The sequence below is a fragment of the Bactrocera oleae genome, chromosome 2 (assembly GCF_042242935.1).
Source record: "Bactrocera oleae isolate idBacOlea1 chromosome 2, idBacOlea1, whole genome shotgun sequence".
NCBI lineage: Eukaryota > Metazoa > Arthropoda > Insecta > Diptera > Tephritidae > Bactrocera > Bactrocera oleae.
The window spans coordinates 97,705,879-97,719,970 of NC_091536.1; the positions used below are offsets into that span (position 1 = coordinate 97,705,879).

The window sequence follows — 14,092 nt, forward strand, 5'->3', positions numbered from 1 at the left end:
TATAACTGCATGGATGACGCCCACACAATTGTGTTAGATATAGATACGCATTTATGAATAATCAGGATGGCAAGCGAGAGTGAGAGAGAGCGAAGTGTGTTTTTCCCCATAATACACAAAAAGCTTTTTACAATTTTGAAATTGGTTTTTATCGAAACAAATTCCATTCATGCAATATACGCTTGGTACGAAAACTTTGGTTTCACCCGAACATATTCGTTCCCCAATTGTTATTTGCGTTCGTGGTCTGGCATGGGTTGTGATTAGAAATGAAATTGGCCAAGTTTGTAATAAAAATAAATTACCCATTTGCATTGCTCGGTGGTGGGCATGTTGAGCTGCGCAAGGCAGTGGGAGGGAATTCTGAAAAGGATATTTTACTGCGTAGGGATATTGTTCAAAACATATTGTAGGCATATACATACATACAAATATACATATATATACAATGTTGTTGTTACAAAATATTTACTCGTAGTTTTTGCAGTAGAACTCAAAGGCAACCACAACAATATTGTCGATGTGAAATGTTTAACGGTGACAGACATCGATGCTTTCATCGAGCAAAGCTACACTACCACAAAAACTCTGTAAATGGGCCGGCTTAACGATTCTTTATATTTTAGCCCATTCTATCTAACTCGCCAGTACATTTTGTTACGATGCCTTTTGCACACATAAATATTTTTACTGTCGACCGCCGACCATTTACTTTAATATCACCTCTGTTGAGAGATACCTAATTTTGTATGCAGATTATATACAAAAACACTTATGCATATATACACGGACAATAGCAATAGGCGTAATTACCAACAACGTCGTTGCGGTTACTTTGTTTTCTCTTCAATGGTAATTTCGCTTTGATTTGGTTATTTTTGTTATTTTCAGTGATTATTTTTTACAACTGTCCGCCAGAGCGAATTTGCGTGCCTTTGGTTTGCGAAGCTTTAAAAAGTGCGATTCGCTGTGTGAGAAGGCAGTCAGTCTTTTTATTTAATTTTATTGATTATGTTATGTGCAAATATGAATAAATTAAAATCCAGGAACAACTATAACCCACACATTCATATAATTCATTTTTCATTCATAAAATATTAATAATAAATATATTAGTGTGTCGAGCATAGCATATAGCAAGGAAAAACGAAGCTATAATAACCACAACAAAAAAATACAAAAGATTCCTTACAAGCACTTGATACCGAACGTTCAGTTTGAATGGCAGCTATATGCTATAGTAGTTGGATAGCGGCGGTTCCGACAAATGCTCAGCTTCTTGGGGAGAATTGGGGAATTACTTCAGATCGATATCTCAAAAACTGTGGTGCTAGTTGGCCTGTATACAAACAGATTGCTAAATCGAATCAGCGAAAGGGTCTCTGACGTTTTCTTCTGGGCTTTACAAACTTTATGGCAAAGTTAATATACCCTCTTCAGTGTAGAAAAATAAATAACTGTGATGATCTTCGAAAGTGCATTGACAACTCTAAACATATAAATACGCTTCACTAATTGCTAGAAAATTTTGATGAAAAATATTCGAATTTCTATTCCAATAAAGCAAGAAAGAGAGATGCCAAGACCACAGTTATATACGTTTCACCTTGTCTTTAATATAGCGCCGCTTAGCGCATGAAATTCAATATTACGGAAATGGCGCCTGAAACTATGTGTTGTTTTAGAAAACTTATTAGATTAATACCAATCATGCGTAAATATAATATTATTTTATTATATATTGAGATGTGTGTATGCGTGTTAATTTTTATGATAATGAACTCCAAAGCTGCATATGTATGTCTAATAAGACATTCCAAATGCAAAGCAATAACTGTGCTATTTTCTGCTTACAGATCAACCAACGGCTCATCTGAAAATGGGATCTTCATTAAATCCAGACGATATTAAGGAGGGTGATGACGTCTATTTTGAATGTGTTATACAATCGAATCCCAAACCCTACAAAATGTCATGGTTTCATAACGTAAGTGCAATACAAAAATAAGTAAACCAGTAGAGACAAAAATTCAGACATAATAAATAGCATATGAATATTGAACTTAATTTGAACAAGATTTCTATCCGCTCTTCCAACTGCTAAGGTGCATTAAATTATACAACCACTTAAATGGAATGTGCGCCACACATTAGTGCAAATTTGTTGCACACTGAAATTTTTGAGAGTAACAAATGTCATAGAAGAAAGCATGCAAAAACTATGAAGCTATGTATTTACTCGTATATAGCTGTCGTGTTGTACTATAGCCATCACGCTGGCAACATTCATGTCTAACTGTCTGCCAAGCATGGAGAAATGTGAGCTATTGGGTTTCACAGTTTTCATAGAAGGCTTTATGGCTCATGGTTTTTCATTACAACTCTCCAACTCGTTTTGTTATGCGGCGTTCTGGTTGTTTTTTACACAATCTAACATGTAATAGGTTTCATATAATTACATATATTATATATATTCATGATCTCCGAATAAAAGATCTCAAATGGCTTAGTTGCAGCATTTTGTAGTTACTTACTTATATCTGCTTTTGTAGGGTGTTTTAAAGTAGGTGTTTTATATTTTGCTTGTTTTTTCCAAAAAGAGTTTGAAATTGGTGAGGGTTAACGAGCAAATCCTTTTCGACTTTTGAGAAAAACCACATTGTACTTTGCATTTATTAACGGTGCTGAGCAGAAGTTAATGAGCTGGCGACCTAATCTTTCAGATAAAAACTGAATAACTTTTAATCGGAGTTATTTTTTAAAATATAAAATGTTACACATTGATTGTATTAGAAAACCATGATTGAGCTCTCCCAACAGATCTTCTATGTTCTATGCACCATATATGGTGTAGTTTCTTCGGCATTTTTTCTTATAATTTAACGAAAACTTCACACAGTCATACAATGCACAATTTACTGCGCTTTAAAGTTCAGCTGGTCATGTGCACTTTCGCCAGGCAATTCTCGTTAACTGACGCCCTCTGCTCTTCACATATCATTTTCATTGTTTGCTGCCGGCATTCTTAGTGGCGCTGAAGCGTTCATCGTTGCTCAACGTTACTTTGCGCAGACTTAAGAATATTGTACAATATACTTAAAATCGTTTTTTCACTTATTTCATATTCTTTGCTTTCTCTTCCCGATCCTTTTACGCAACGCTGTGCTTCTTTGCCACTCTACCGCACTACGAAAAACAACGACAATAACAATTTATCATTGGCTCATATGGATGCATCATTGCACTTTAGGGCAAGGAACTGCATCACAACATCTCAGCCGGCATTATCCTTTCGGATCAATCACTCGTGCTGCAGAGTGTCTCACGTGCATCCGCTGGTGATTACACGTGTTTGGCTGTGAATTCGGAGGGAAGGGGCGCCAGTAATCCGGTTTCGTTACATATACGCTGTAAGTACCAAGTGAAAACAATTTGATTTCATCATTGCTGATTACTTTCTGATGTTATTACATATGTATGATTTATTGTGAGCGTGAGTGAGTGAGCGCATGTGTTTATACATTTTGAGCACGTCGACACTTACCAGCGGACATACAAACGGACATGTCTTATAATAGGTATTTGGCTATGTGGGTCTGTACAGGACTAACGAACGCTCATCAATAACGTTATTTACAAAGCATTTACCGTTAGAAAATCGTATTAACGATATAATAGTAGTTGATGATAATTTGCTAAGCGCTGTGGCGGATTTCTCAGAACTAAGAAGGATTTTTGCACGCAAATGTTTGACTCATCGCAAAAAAGAATGCTTCTCCCTACTATAGTTTGAGTACGTAGGGTTGACATAATGCGTTAAAAGTACCGACAAATGATTGTACCTAGCGCAGCGGAAAAACTATCACGTGTGTAAACAAAGACAGTTAAAACTTTTGCAGGTCTTTGATGAATTGATGAATTGTTTACACTAGCACCAAAAATCAGGAAACGACGAATAAAAAAAAGAGCATTTATTTAACTCAAGGTCTACATCATGGTGCAGCGTGGCGAACACAGCTCCAACGAAAGAAATGCACCACGTTGAATCGAATAAAGTATCGAAACGAGAGAAAATAATTGGATTATAGGTCTAACTTTAAAATCGGAATCTATTATATATTAAATAAGATTCTGTTAAGTTAAAGCGAACGAGGGCAAAATAGAGTTCGATTTGTTTCGAGTTCAGGACTTCAAAATTAAAACTGTTCAATAACTAACGCCTGTATTTTAAATTGACCTGGCCAAAGAGTTGTAATACACGAAATTTAAGAAGGCACTTAAACACACTTAAGTAAAAAATTTTTGAACGCTTTTATGCATTAAAAAGCTTTGTAGCGAACTCAAAGGTTCTCAAAAGTAGTTGTACCTAAAACAAAATAAAAAGGAGACCTTTTCGTTCGTCCTCTGTTGTCCAGCGCTTGAATACTTACTTGCTTGCCCCATACATGGATATATGGACATGCAAATTTGCCAAAAAAAGTCCAAGGGCGCACTAGCAATGGCCTTAGGGATCAGAAGCAAATCCTCAACTCGATTAATCCCGCCGAAGAAAGCGCACGAAAAGAAAATGAATGAAAGCGAATAATGCAATGAATAAACGAAGCAGTAGACGCACAGGCGAACCACTGATTCACACTCGTACATCCATGCACACAAATCTCTAAAAACTTACGACGAAGTCGGCAAACTGAAATGAAGTGTAACTGCGGACAGTTAAAACGTCGCGAAAGTCTGAGTGTCTCAGTGTGGAGTTAAGTTGAAAGGAAAATAACTCAAGAACGGCGAAACGAAAGCATCAAGACACGGCGTTGAAAGACAGGCGCTTTGGCGAAAGGCAAGGCGACCATTTTAGAGTAATGAATATTTTTAGCGACTTATAGCTGGTAGTAAGTCGCGTTTGAGACTTCAAAGAAGGCGAGATGGGAAGCTGCAAAGGAAAACAGCGATAGAGGCGTCTCAAAGTTTGTCGCGCATAACAGCTGCCGGCTTTGAGCGGCACTATTTTGCATTCGTAAAAGGCATTTAGTACGAAAATCAAAACAATAAAAAATCAGTTGAAAAGTGAGAAAATAAGCTAAAAGCGTTCGCTCGATTGCAGCTACACACGACCAGGCAACTGAGTGCTTCGCTGTCGCCCCCATCCTATGGATAATATTAGAAAAAGTGGCGAGAAAGAAGAATGGCAGCGCGCAGACAAAATGCAGATCAAGCATAAAACTTTAGTTAGATTTTTCATTTTCATGGAGATTTCTTTTTGGCTTCTAATTCGCTTATAAAGTGGAATAAACAAAAGTAATCAAATATATAAAAACTGAAAAGTGGCACAACAGCGTGAATGCCCAGTCAAAGACTTCAATAAGATTACGAAAACGTAAAATATAATAATAATAAAAACAGTAAGAACAGTATTTGTTAAGCCGTCACTGCGGACACTGGGAGGTGCCGCATTTCGGCGAAGCTTTTCAAGTGCCTGGCCGCTACAGCGGCAACTCTGACACTTTAAGAATGAGCGGATAAATGTAAAAAGGGATTTTCGCCAAGCATTTTGGTTTATTGTCGAAAATAACTCACGGCAGGGTGTCAGTGATGACTTTGACTATTCTTTAAAAATCTCGCAAATATGCCATATGTTTTGTAGATACTTCTGTATGTACATTTATGAAGAACGCTAATCTTCTAACTTAACAATGATTTGCAGAGCAATCTAGCAACAGCACAGGCGCTTTTTTAACGCGGGACTAAAAAGTGAAAAATCTATTAATAGGCTAGGCTGAAATACAAAAAAACATATATAACTATAAAGTTTCCATGTTTTTATTTGCCGACTACGACTTTGTGATTATTATTAATTTAATGAAAATGATATACAAAACTTTAGTTAATGCTAAAATCCTCGTCACCTGCAAAGGCTTTAAGTCAAGAGGCATAATTTCATAAAATTTAACTCGGACTAATTCAAAGCACGATTAATCCAATTTTTCATACGGCCTTAGTCGGAGCAATCACTGTACATCTCGTTATGGCTTCAATTGACTCATGGCGCGTTCCATGGCTAATATTTTTAGTTATGTAGATCCGTAAATTATCTTAAGGATCTCTGCTATCACTCTGCTATCATTTTTCTCCTCGTATGTTAACAAGAAGTTCAGCATTTATCCCTTTTGATTTCCATGTTTTGGAAATGTATTTGCTCTTCGTGGTCTTCGAGGCTTCGCTAGCACTGAGACAGTAAAAGACACTGGTCGCTCACAAAGGCAGAAGCGTCAAGTTTAATTCGCATTAAAATATTTATAACGTACTTAGAAACTTTAAAGGCGAATTAAAACCCAGCGCCAGATTCTGCGTATATAAATAATTGCATTTTCAGCAACGCCGGAAGGCAAAAACAGCGGCTAAGATAAATAAACAAAATCCACAAACTGCAAGAAAAGAAGAGAAAAATGACAAAAATTAAGTGCCGAGCGAAAAATTGCGCTGAATTCTTTCAGCAACAAAAAAGCTCAGTGCATGCAGAACCATCCTCTCTGCCACGTTCTGCTGCAACAAGATTTTGTAGCAGTGTGTGTACTGCTTGTTTTTGCTGTTGCAGCTGCTCGTTGCCTTTCACATGCTGACTTGATACTTAATTGCAATTTCAAGCCAACGCGGCGACTTTCAGGCTAATTACACTCGCCAAAAAAAACAAAAAAATAGAAATGAAAATAAAAAACCCACAGAATAGCGAGAGAACAGCGAAAGCATAGCGTAAGCGAAAAAATAGCAACCAATGGCTCACATACTTGTACAAAAAAAAAGCCAAAAACAACAGCTTTTAAGGGAAATGGAGGAGGGTGGTTGCGCACGAACATTTGCAGTCGGAAAGGAGTTCTAGGGTGCAGGAAGCACCAAACGCTGCCGAGTAGAAGGTGAAGCGCGTTGCAAGGGTCTTTCGCACGCGGCACTGCATTCATTTCATTATGCGAAGCGTTGGGCATCCACAAGCAGCAATTTTGTTTCTTACACTTAAGTTTTTTCTGCTGACTGCTACTTGCTGTTCACACTGCAAGGCTTGTCTAGGCAAACAAAAGATCAGCGCCCCATCCCATGCAATAACCTCTAAGGGCGCAAGCATGATTCAACTCACTCTTTTTTACATATAAATAAGCTTTTATGCTTCACTGTGTATTCATTTTCGAACTTTCTTTTTCAACATTTGTCTGCGACTTTTTTCTTGCTTGCAGTTGCACCCATTTGTGCCACCGATCATGAAGAGCTGCTGGGCGCTCTAAAGCACGAAACATTGCTGCTAAAATGTGAAGTGGACTCATCACCGCCAGCGGAGGCATTTACATGGACATTTAACTCGTCCGGCGAACAAACAGAATTGCCCGCTCGACTGCACTCAACGGAGGTAATTATCCCACACATTAATATGTACATACATACATACATACATAATAAGTAGAGAGAGTGCCGGTAGCTGTGCAATGAGGGCGCATTGAGGCTCCGCTATTGAACTCGACCTATTCAGCGGGTGTCAGTAGCATCGCACATTTATACTGTACTTACACTTACATATTGCTACTTACAAAACACTCGTGACTCGTTGTTCTCCAATGGCTTGTCATGGATCTGCTTGTCTTGCTGAAAGCTGGGTGGAGCGTTTTGGATTCCCAGAGCGTGGTCGCTTTTCATTTCTCCCCCACTTTTAATTCACTTGACTGCGATTCGCACTGCTTTCATTTTTTTTGTTTTTGTTAGTTAACCATCTCACTTATGTGTTTCGCTTTCTCTCCAAGTTGCTCTGAGTAACTAATGAACATTGGGCGTGTCAAATACTACAAATTGATAGCTTTAGCATTCATTAAAAGCGAATAAACAAGAAATCCTGAAACCTCAGAAAGTTTACTAATGAATAAATTACAGCTCACTTTTCACTACTTCTTCGGTTTCTTGTATCGTTACTCTTATTGCTGAAACAGAGTTTAACTCTAATAAAATTATTTGATAAGATTTTTGGAAGAAATTTTACAATCTGAAAACATCAAAGCATTTTAAACCATAGTCAAACCTTTCGTTTACGTCAATAAATCCAGTAAGTCAACTGCGCGTTCTCGTAAAGCTTTATTACTGCAAAACTTAATAACAATATCAAGCACCCAGATTCCAACATATAGCGTAGTGTTGTTAATCCGTCTGAATCGAGCGTGAGTGAGCCTGAGATAGACCGCTACGTCTCTTCATAAATCATTTATATGCTTTCATAAGTTACAAATAGTGGAAAAGCGAATCCAATAGCAGTTCGCTAGTTATAGCAACATTTAATTAACCAGATCTGAAATTTTAACCAATTATAGCAAGTTTAAGATTCAGAGCAAAGAACAAACAATTATCATACAGAAATCATATATTTGTTGTAAAATGAACATTTTTGTCTTAGACTGGCATGTCACGACTGAACTATACTCCAGCAACGGATCTCGATTATGGCACAATATCTTGCTGGGGGCGAAATTCTATTGGCCAGCAAAAGAATCCCTGCATTTTTCAAATCGTAGCTGCAGGTGAGTAAATTGTATTATCACAATTACGAATAATTTATTTTTAAATATACGCACAGCTCTTTTTTTAATTCCAATTAACTGATTAATTAATTTTATTGATTACCATAACAACTTCGTATCATTCGCTCACAGCACAAGAGATCTCACAAGGAACACCTTATTTTACTCTTTTCAGGTCGTCCATTTCCATTGCAAAATTGCACTGTAACAAATCAATCCACCGATTCACTGCAAGTGGATTGTCTGGAGGGTTTCGATGGTGGGCTACCTCAAGGCTTCATATTAGAATTAGTGGAGTTGAATAATTTGCGTTTAGCACGGAATTTAAGTTTGTCGGTAAGTATTGAAAGAAAATAGCGCGCAATACGACAATAATCGAAAGAATAGTATACACCATACATACATATTTACAAATATGTATACAAAATATAACTAACCAAAATCATAATTAAGAGAGCAATGCCTCTAATTTTACGAACATTCCGCGAAATAAGGCAACTTTTTATTTATTCTGTACTTGTAAAAAAATTATATGGCAAGAATAATATTTTGTTCAACACACTTCCACTTTGTGGACTTAACTTGGACTTACCAAGCATACAGCATACACACACGTACACAGCTTGAGTATATAAAGCCCTACAACAACTTTTAATGTTAACTTTTGAATTTTTACCTCAACTGCTCCTCTGGCTGCTAAAGAGTTCACCTTAGTTGTAGAAATTCAGTTGTCAACTTGAGTTGTTGTATCTGCGTCTAGGTTTAAATTTTCTGCAAAGTTTTGTGCTGCTTTGTAATTTGTTGCTCACGAAAACTTTTCGGTAGAAGAGCCGAAATGTACAGTTTCGCCTCGCCCAAGTTGTCAATACTCTTATGACCTGAATTATTTTAAAGAATTGTACTTAAGTATTGGCTTAAAATATCATAAAGGCTAACTCTTGGGTGCATTACAACGCCTGTGGAAAATTTTGGAAGTATTCGTGATAAAAAGTTGTTGTACTAGTATGAATTTAAAATAATATACTTTTGCACAAAAATCGTTGCATTAAATGTGTAATTTAAATAAAGCTGGCTTCCCTAAGGTGATTCGAGCATTTAATTTGGAGTGAGCTGTGCTGACTATATATTTTCTCCAGAGGTTGATTAAATCTTCTAAACGCAAGCATCAAAGGTGTTTCCAGCATCTAGTCGGACACCATACGGCATTTTCATTTATTTTGTTTTAAGCTATTACATATAAATTTTCAATAATAGCGCTTTACTTTCTCTCCCACAGCATCCGCCTGTGAGTTTTCTCATCGAAAATCTCGATCCCACAGCAACTTATCGAATGATCATATTCGCCATGAATGCCAAGGGACGTTCGGAGCCAACCATAATTGACGACATAAACTTCAAAGGCGTGGCCAAATTTACAGGTTAGTTGAGTGTTATAGAATACTACGTTAAGTGAAAACAAATTACTGCACAAATTCCGAAAAGTAAACCTGAGTATTACTTCGGATAAACAATGGTAGGTGTATATGTAAGCAGAAAGAAGTGTGTCGCCAAGCCGGCAGGTGGATTGCTGGGAGACTTTTTTGCACTTTGCGGGTTTAGAACTTTCCTAATCTAAATAAATTTCTATCAACGTTCGTTATATGCTAAATTGTTGTTTTTGTAGTCGTCGTCGTAGCATAATGCGTTACGTGCAACGTGCCTTTGCAACAATAATGCATTCACCTGAGAAATGTTGATTTCATTCATTCATTCTCTCTCACGCTTGACACTTTGCAAAATAGAAATTCATGAGACTCGTACGCCATGAGCAGAAACTGTGAGTAAGTGCGGTAGTTGCTCCGCTGGCTGGTGGCATTTGTCGCAATGCATTACCCGTTTCACATTCTAGAAACGGAAAGACGTGCGGATGAGTTTTACAGGGTTTCGCCCTTTGTCATCGATTGTTTAGCGCTGCATCGCAAAGAAAATGGAGATATAACTGGTATCGAGATCAATTCCCCCAGCGTGGCTAAAATGACACCGTTGCCTTGGCCAGAGAAGATTTTTATAGATAAATATATTAGCAACCTCAGCTGTGTATATATGGCCCATATTGGTAGATTGTTCTAAAAGTGTAGAAGGTACGAAACGGCTAACGATTTGTCATCAATGAAAGGTAAACAAAAAAAAATCACACTCATCATAGGAGTCACCCTTTGCTTTGCACATAGATTGGTATTTGAAGTACTCATCCCTCCCTGCTGTTTTACGTAACGCAATTTTTATTGATATTTCCGCATTGGTAAAAAAAAAACTAATGCACCATTAAGGTATTGGTTCGAATACTCTGCGTAGAACCGCCATCAGTCGGCGCATTCTGTTAGACTAAATGCGGGGGTATACTTGTATATAGGAATGCATTATGCTGGTTTATTGTTAGTTTTATCGTTCGCATTTCTACATTTAGAGTTACTACTTATTTCATGCTACATAAAGTGGTTCTATCAACTCCGAATTTAATATTACTCCTAGTTATTGCTGTTGATTAAATATTCTTAGCACTAATAAAAAAAAAACATAGGTGACTGTTGGTGAGCGTTATTATTTTAAAGAGTTTTAAAAATCTCTTCTTTTCTGAAACTAATTGCTTGCATTTACGAGGGTGTTCCTGAAGCCTTTTTTGTTCGAAATGTAAATAGCTTAGCAATTTATTGAAATTTAATTAAATAACTACAAATTTGCTGCTGAATGCTTCAACGGGTTTCTCTGTGTGTTAAGAAAAAGCATAATTCTTCAACTAAGTCGTCTCTTATTCATACATAAAGTTACTATTTATGTTTTACGTCACTTGCAGTTGCTACAACTTTTGCACTTCGGTTTCAATCTATTTCTAAACACCTTTTCAAAGATGTTGTCAACAACTACTTTTCGCTTATCCTTTGCGTGCTGCTCTCGCAAGTTCTTTTCAATTCTACACTTTGTTGCAAATAGCATGCGAAAGTGTGTTTGGCTGTGCCATTTTCGTTACCTTAAGTTATTGAAAAATATTATGTGCTAACAACACTGGCGGGATCACGAAATTTCACCGCAGAATAGAAACATATACGTTAGGGTGGAGCGAAAAATATTTTTTTTTCCTTAGCCTGAGGGTAAAATCTGTAGATTACAAAAAAAAAAAAAAATTTTTTGGACAATAATAATATTTTTTGGTTTAAACTCTTCACATTTATATAAAAATTACCCAGTTTGACGGTTTTTGATTCAAATTTTATTTTAACGCTTAAGGAAAGCATGTTGTCGTTTAAGACTTTTTTTAAAACTCCAATAATGACCACAAAAAATTTGATAACATTTAATTTGTCAGAAAGAGGGCTCTCCGTGGCTGCTAAAAAGCCTCTAGATGTTAAAAAAATTATTTATTTTTAAATTTTCTTTTTGTATAATCTACAGTTTTCCCCAAGGCTAAGCAACAAAAAAAATGTTTTTTTCGCTACACCCTATTATACGTAGACATATATGTACAACTAAGTGGCAATGAGTTTAAAATATTATTTTGTTATTTTTGTCATTCTCCATGCATTTTGTTGCAACTTTTAGTGATTAGAAACCCAGTTATCTCGCAACATAGACTGCCTAAAAATAGTTTTTGTTCAGCAAATTAAATTAGAACTCACCATATAACCATTGAATCCTTACCCAAAACTAACTGGTTTAACAAAAAACCCACTCAATTGCGGTGTTACTGCTGAGTTTAGCAAAATTTTCACTCTCAATATATTGGTTATTGCGGCATATACCATACACACTTGGTAATAAACTGTTAGCTTTTGGAACAGTTTAAAGATTCTGCTCATGATAGCAAACCGGAAAGGTATAATAAAAGCAGCGGTGTTCTCGTTCTTTTATTGGATTAAAGTTACTCGCTAAATGTTTGTTCTATTTCTTCAATTCTGTTTTCGTTTTGTTTGTGTTTTGTTCCAAGCCAACGAACCGCTGTGGCCTGAATGCAGTTCGCTGTGAAAACAAATGCTAAACTACGAGTATATGAATGTACAAGTATGTGTGTGTATGCGTATGCATATAGTGTGACTCCTTACACAGCGAGTGCGATTCCATACGAAAAGTTGCGATTATTTAATTGTTTGTTTGCTCCTTTTTCTGTTTTTCTACTGATATTGCAGAGATATTCCACATTGGTTTCATTCATGCCACGAATGCATATACGCAGCACCATTGTGGTGGCAACTCATTATGCATGCGAGCAAAACTTCTATAAATGTATGAATATGCACCAATTTTCACCGAAAGGTGCAATTATATCTCCTTCAAAATATCGTTCCAGCGCGTTGCACAAATTGTGGCGCGCCACTTTATTATTATCCTCTCCAACCGTCACACCGCACATTTCTCATTTAAAGTATGTAATGTGTGTGTGTGTGTGTGTCTCAGTCGTATCGTGTTAACCTTTGATTTTTCGAAAGTATTTACCAGAAAGTTTTGTGTGGTGTTAATGCGTGAGGCAGCTGGCAGTAAATGGTCTAAATAGGTCGACTGTAATGCGCAAACTTTCATGCAGCAAAGTTAAGTAGTGTAGTTATCGTTATTGTGTTTGCACAAAATGCTTATCACCACACTCAAACCACACATTCAAGTGTGTGCAACACATACTGCAGGATTTTTCATATCGGAGGCATTAAATATATTTATTTATCTTGAATACTTAGCACCAATATACCTTATTATTTATGCATGCTGCTTTTATTTTCATTTCAGGCGCTTCGAATGGCCTAACGGTACCCCTTTCACCTTTTCTGGCTGGGCTTACACTCTTCTGTGCACTACTCTTTGCCATATCCTGCATTGCTCTTGCGGCAATATACAGGCGGTTCTCAAACAGGTAAGTGCCACGAGCACGGAACGCATTAAAGAGAGTCTCTTAATTTCAGCAATTACCAGTACGCAGTACGTCTTAATATATATTATACAAGCAACGTGAACATTATTATAAAATAATTTAATAAAGATCAAATAATTAGGTAATCTGTTTTTCAATCAGGACCTCTAGATAAGTTGTGTCAATAATACTTTTTCAACCACTTCTGAAAATGAGCTTCATTCTACGTATATATGACCATAATAAAAGTCACAGCAGAGAATGTTAATCAATAGAGAAGGCGCAAATGTTAAGAAGTACTCAATTGAGCTTTTCACAAGAGGGAACAACGAAAAATACAACTTCGACTCTTTTGAAATACACCACGCAATGATCGAAACGGAGAAAAGGCTATAAATAAACACAAAAAATGTACTTAAATGAATTATGCGCATACTGATTTACATTTGCATATTACCCAAAAATCATAATTTTTGTAATTAAAAATAATCCTTCTTTTAATTATATATTAACATTCTCTGGTCACAGAGATGCTTACTCCTATATCCATAAATCTATGATCACAAAACCTTGTTAAGCTCTAATAAATAGACATACCGAAAGAGTTTACACGCCGAAGGCTTTACTGATCCATTTAGTTTTTACTATAGCTCAATAAATTTTTCGACATTTCGGT

At 36.6% G+C, this 14,092-nt stretch overlaps 1 protein-coding gene across 3 annotated transcripts in view; it reads left to right on the forward strand.

The window, feature by feature from the left end:
- Window positions 1-14,092, forward strand: part of side-IV (sidestep IV) — a 111,505-nt gene that overhangs the window by 87,581 nt on the left and 9,832 nt on the right. For all 3 annotated transcript variants that reach the window (XM_070106107.1, XM_036357351.2, XM_036357352.2), the window contains exons 9-15: window positions 1,857-1,987; window positions 3,251-3,410; window positions 7,221-7,390; window positions 8,420-8,543; window positions 8,719-8,879; window positions 9,820-9,961; window positions 13,296-13,419. In XM_070106107.1, coding sequence (XP_069962208.1) covers window positions 1,857-1,987; window positions 3,251-3,410; window positions 7,221-7,390; window positions 8,420-8,543; window positions 8,719-8,879; window positions 9,820-9,961; window positions 13,296-13,419 — 1,012 coding nt within the window. The remainder of the gene's footprint in view (window positions 1-1,856; window positions 1,988-3,250; window positions 3,411-7,220; window positions 7,391-8,419; window positions 8,544-8,718; window positions 8,880-9,819; window positions 9,962-13,295; window positions 13,420-14,092) is intronic.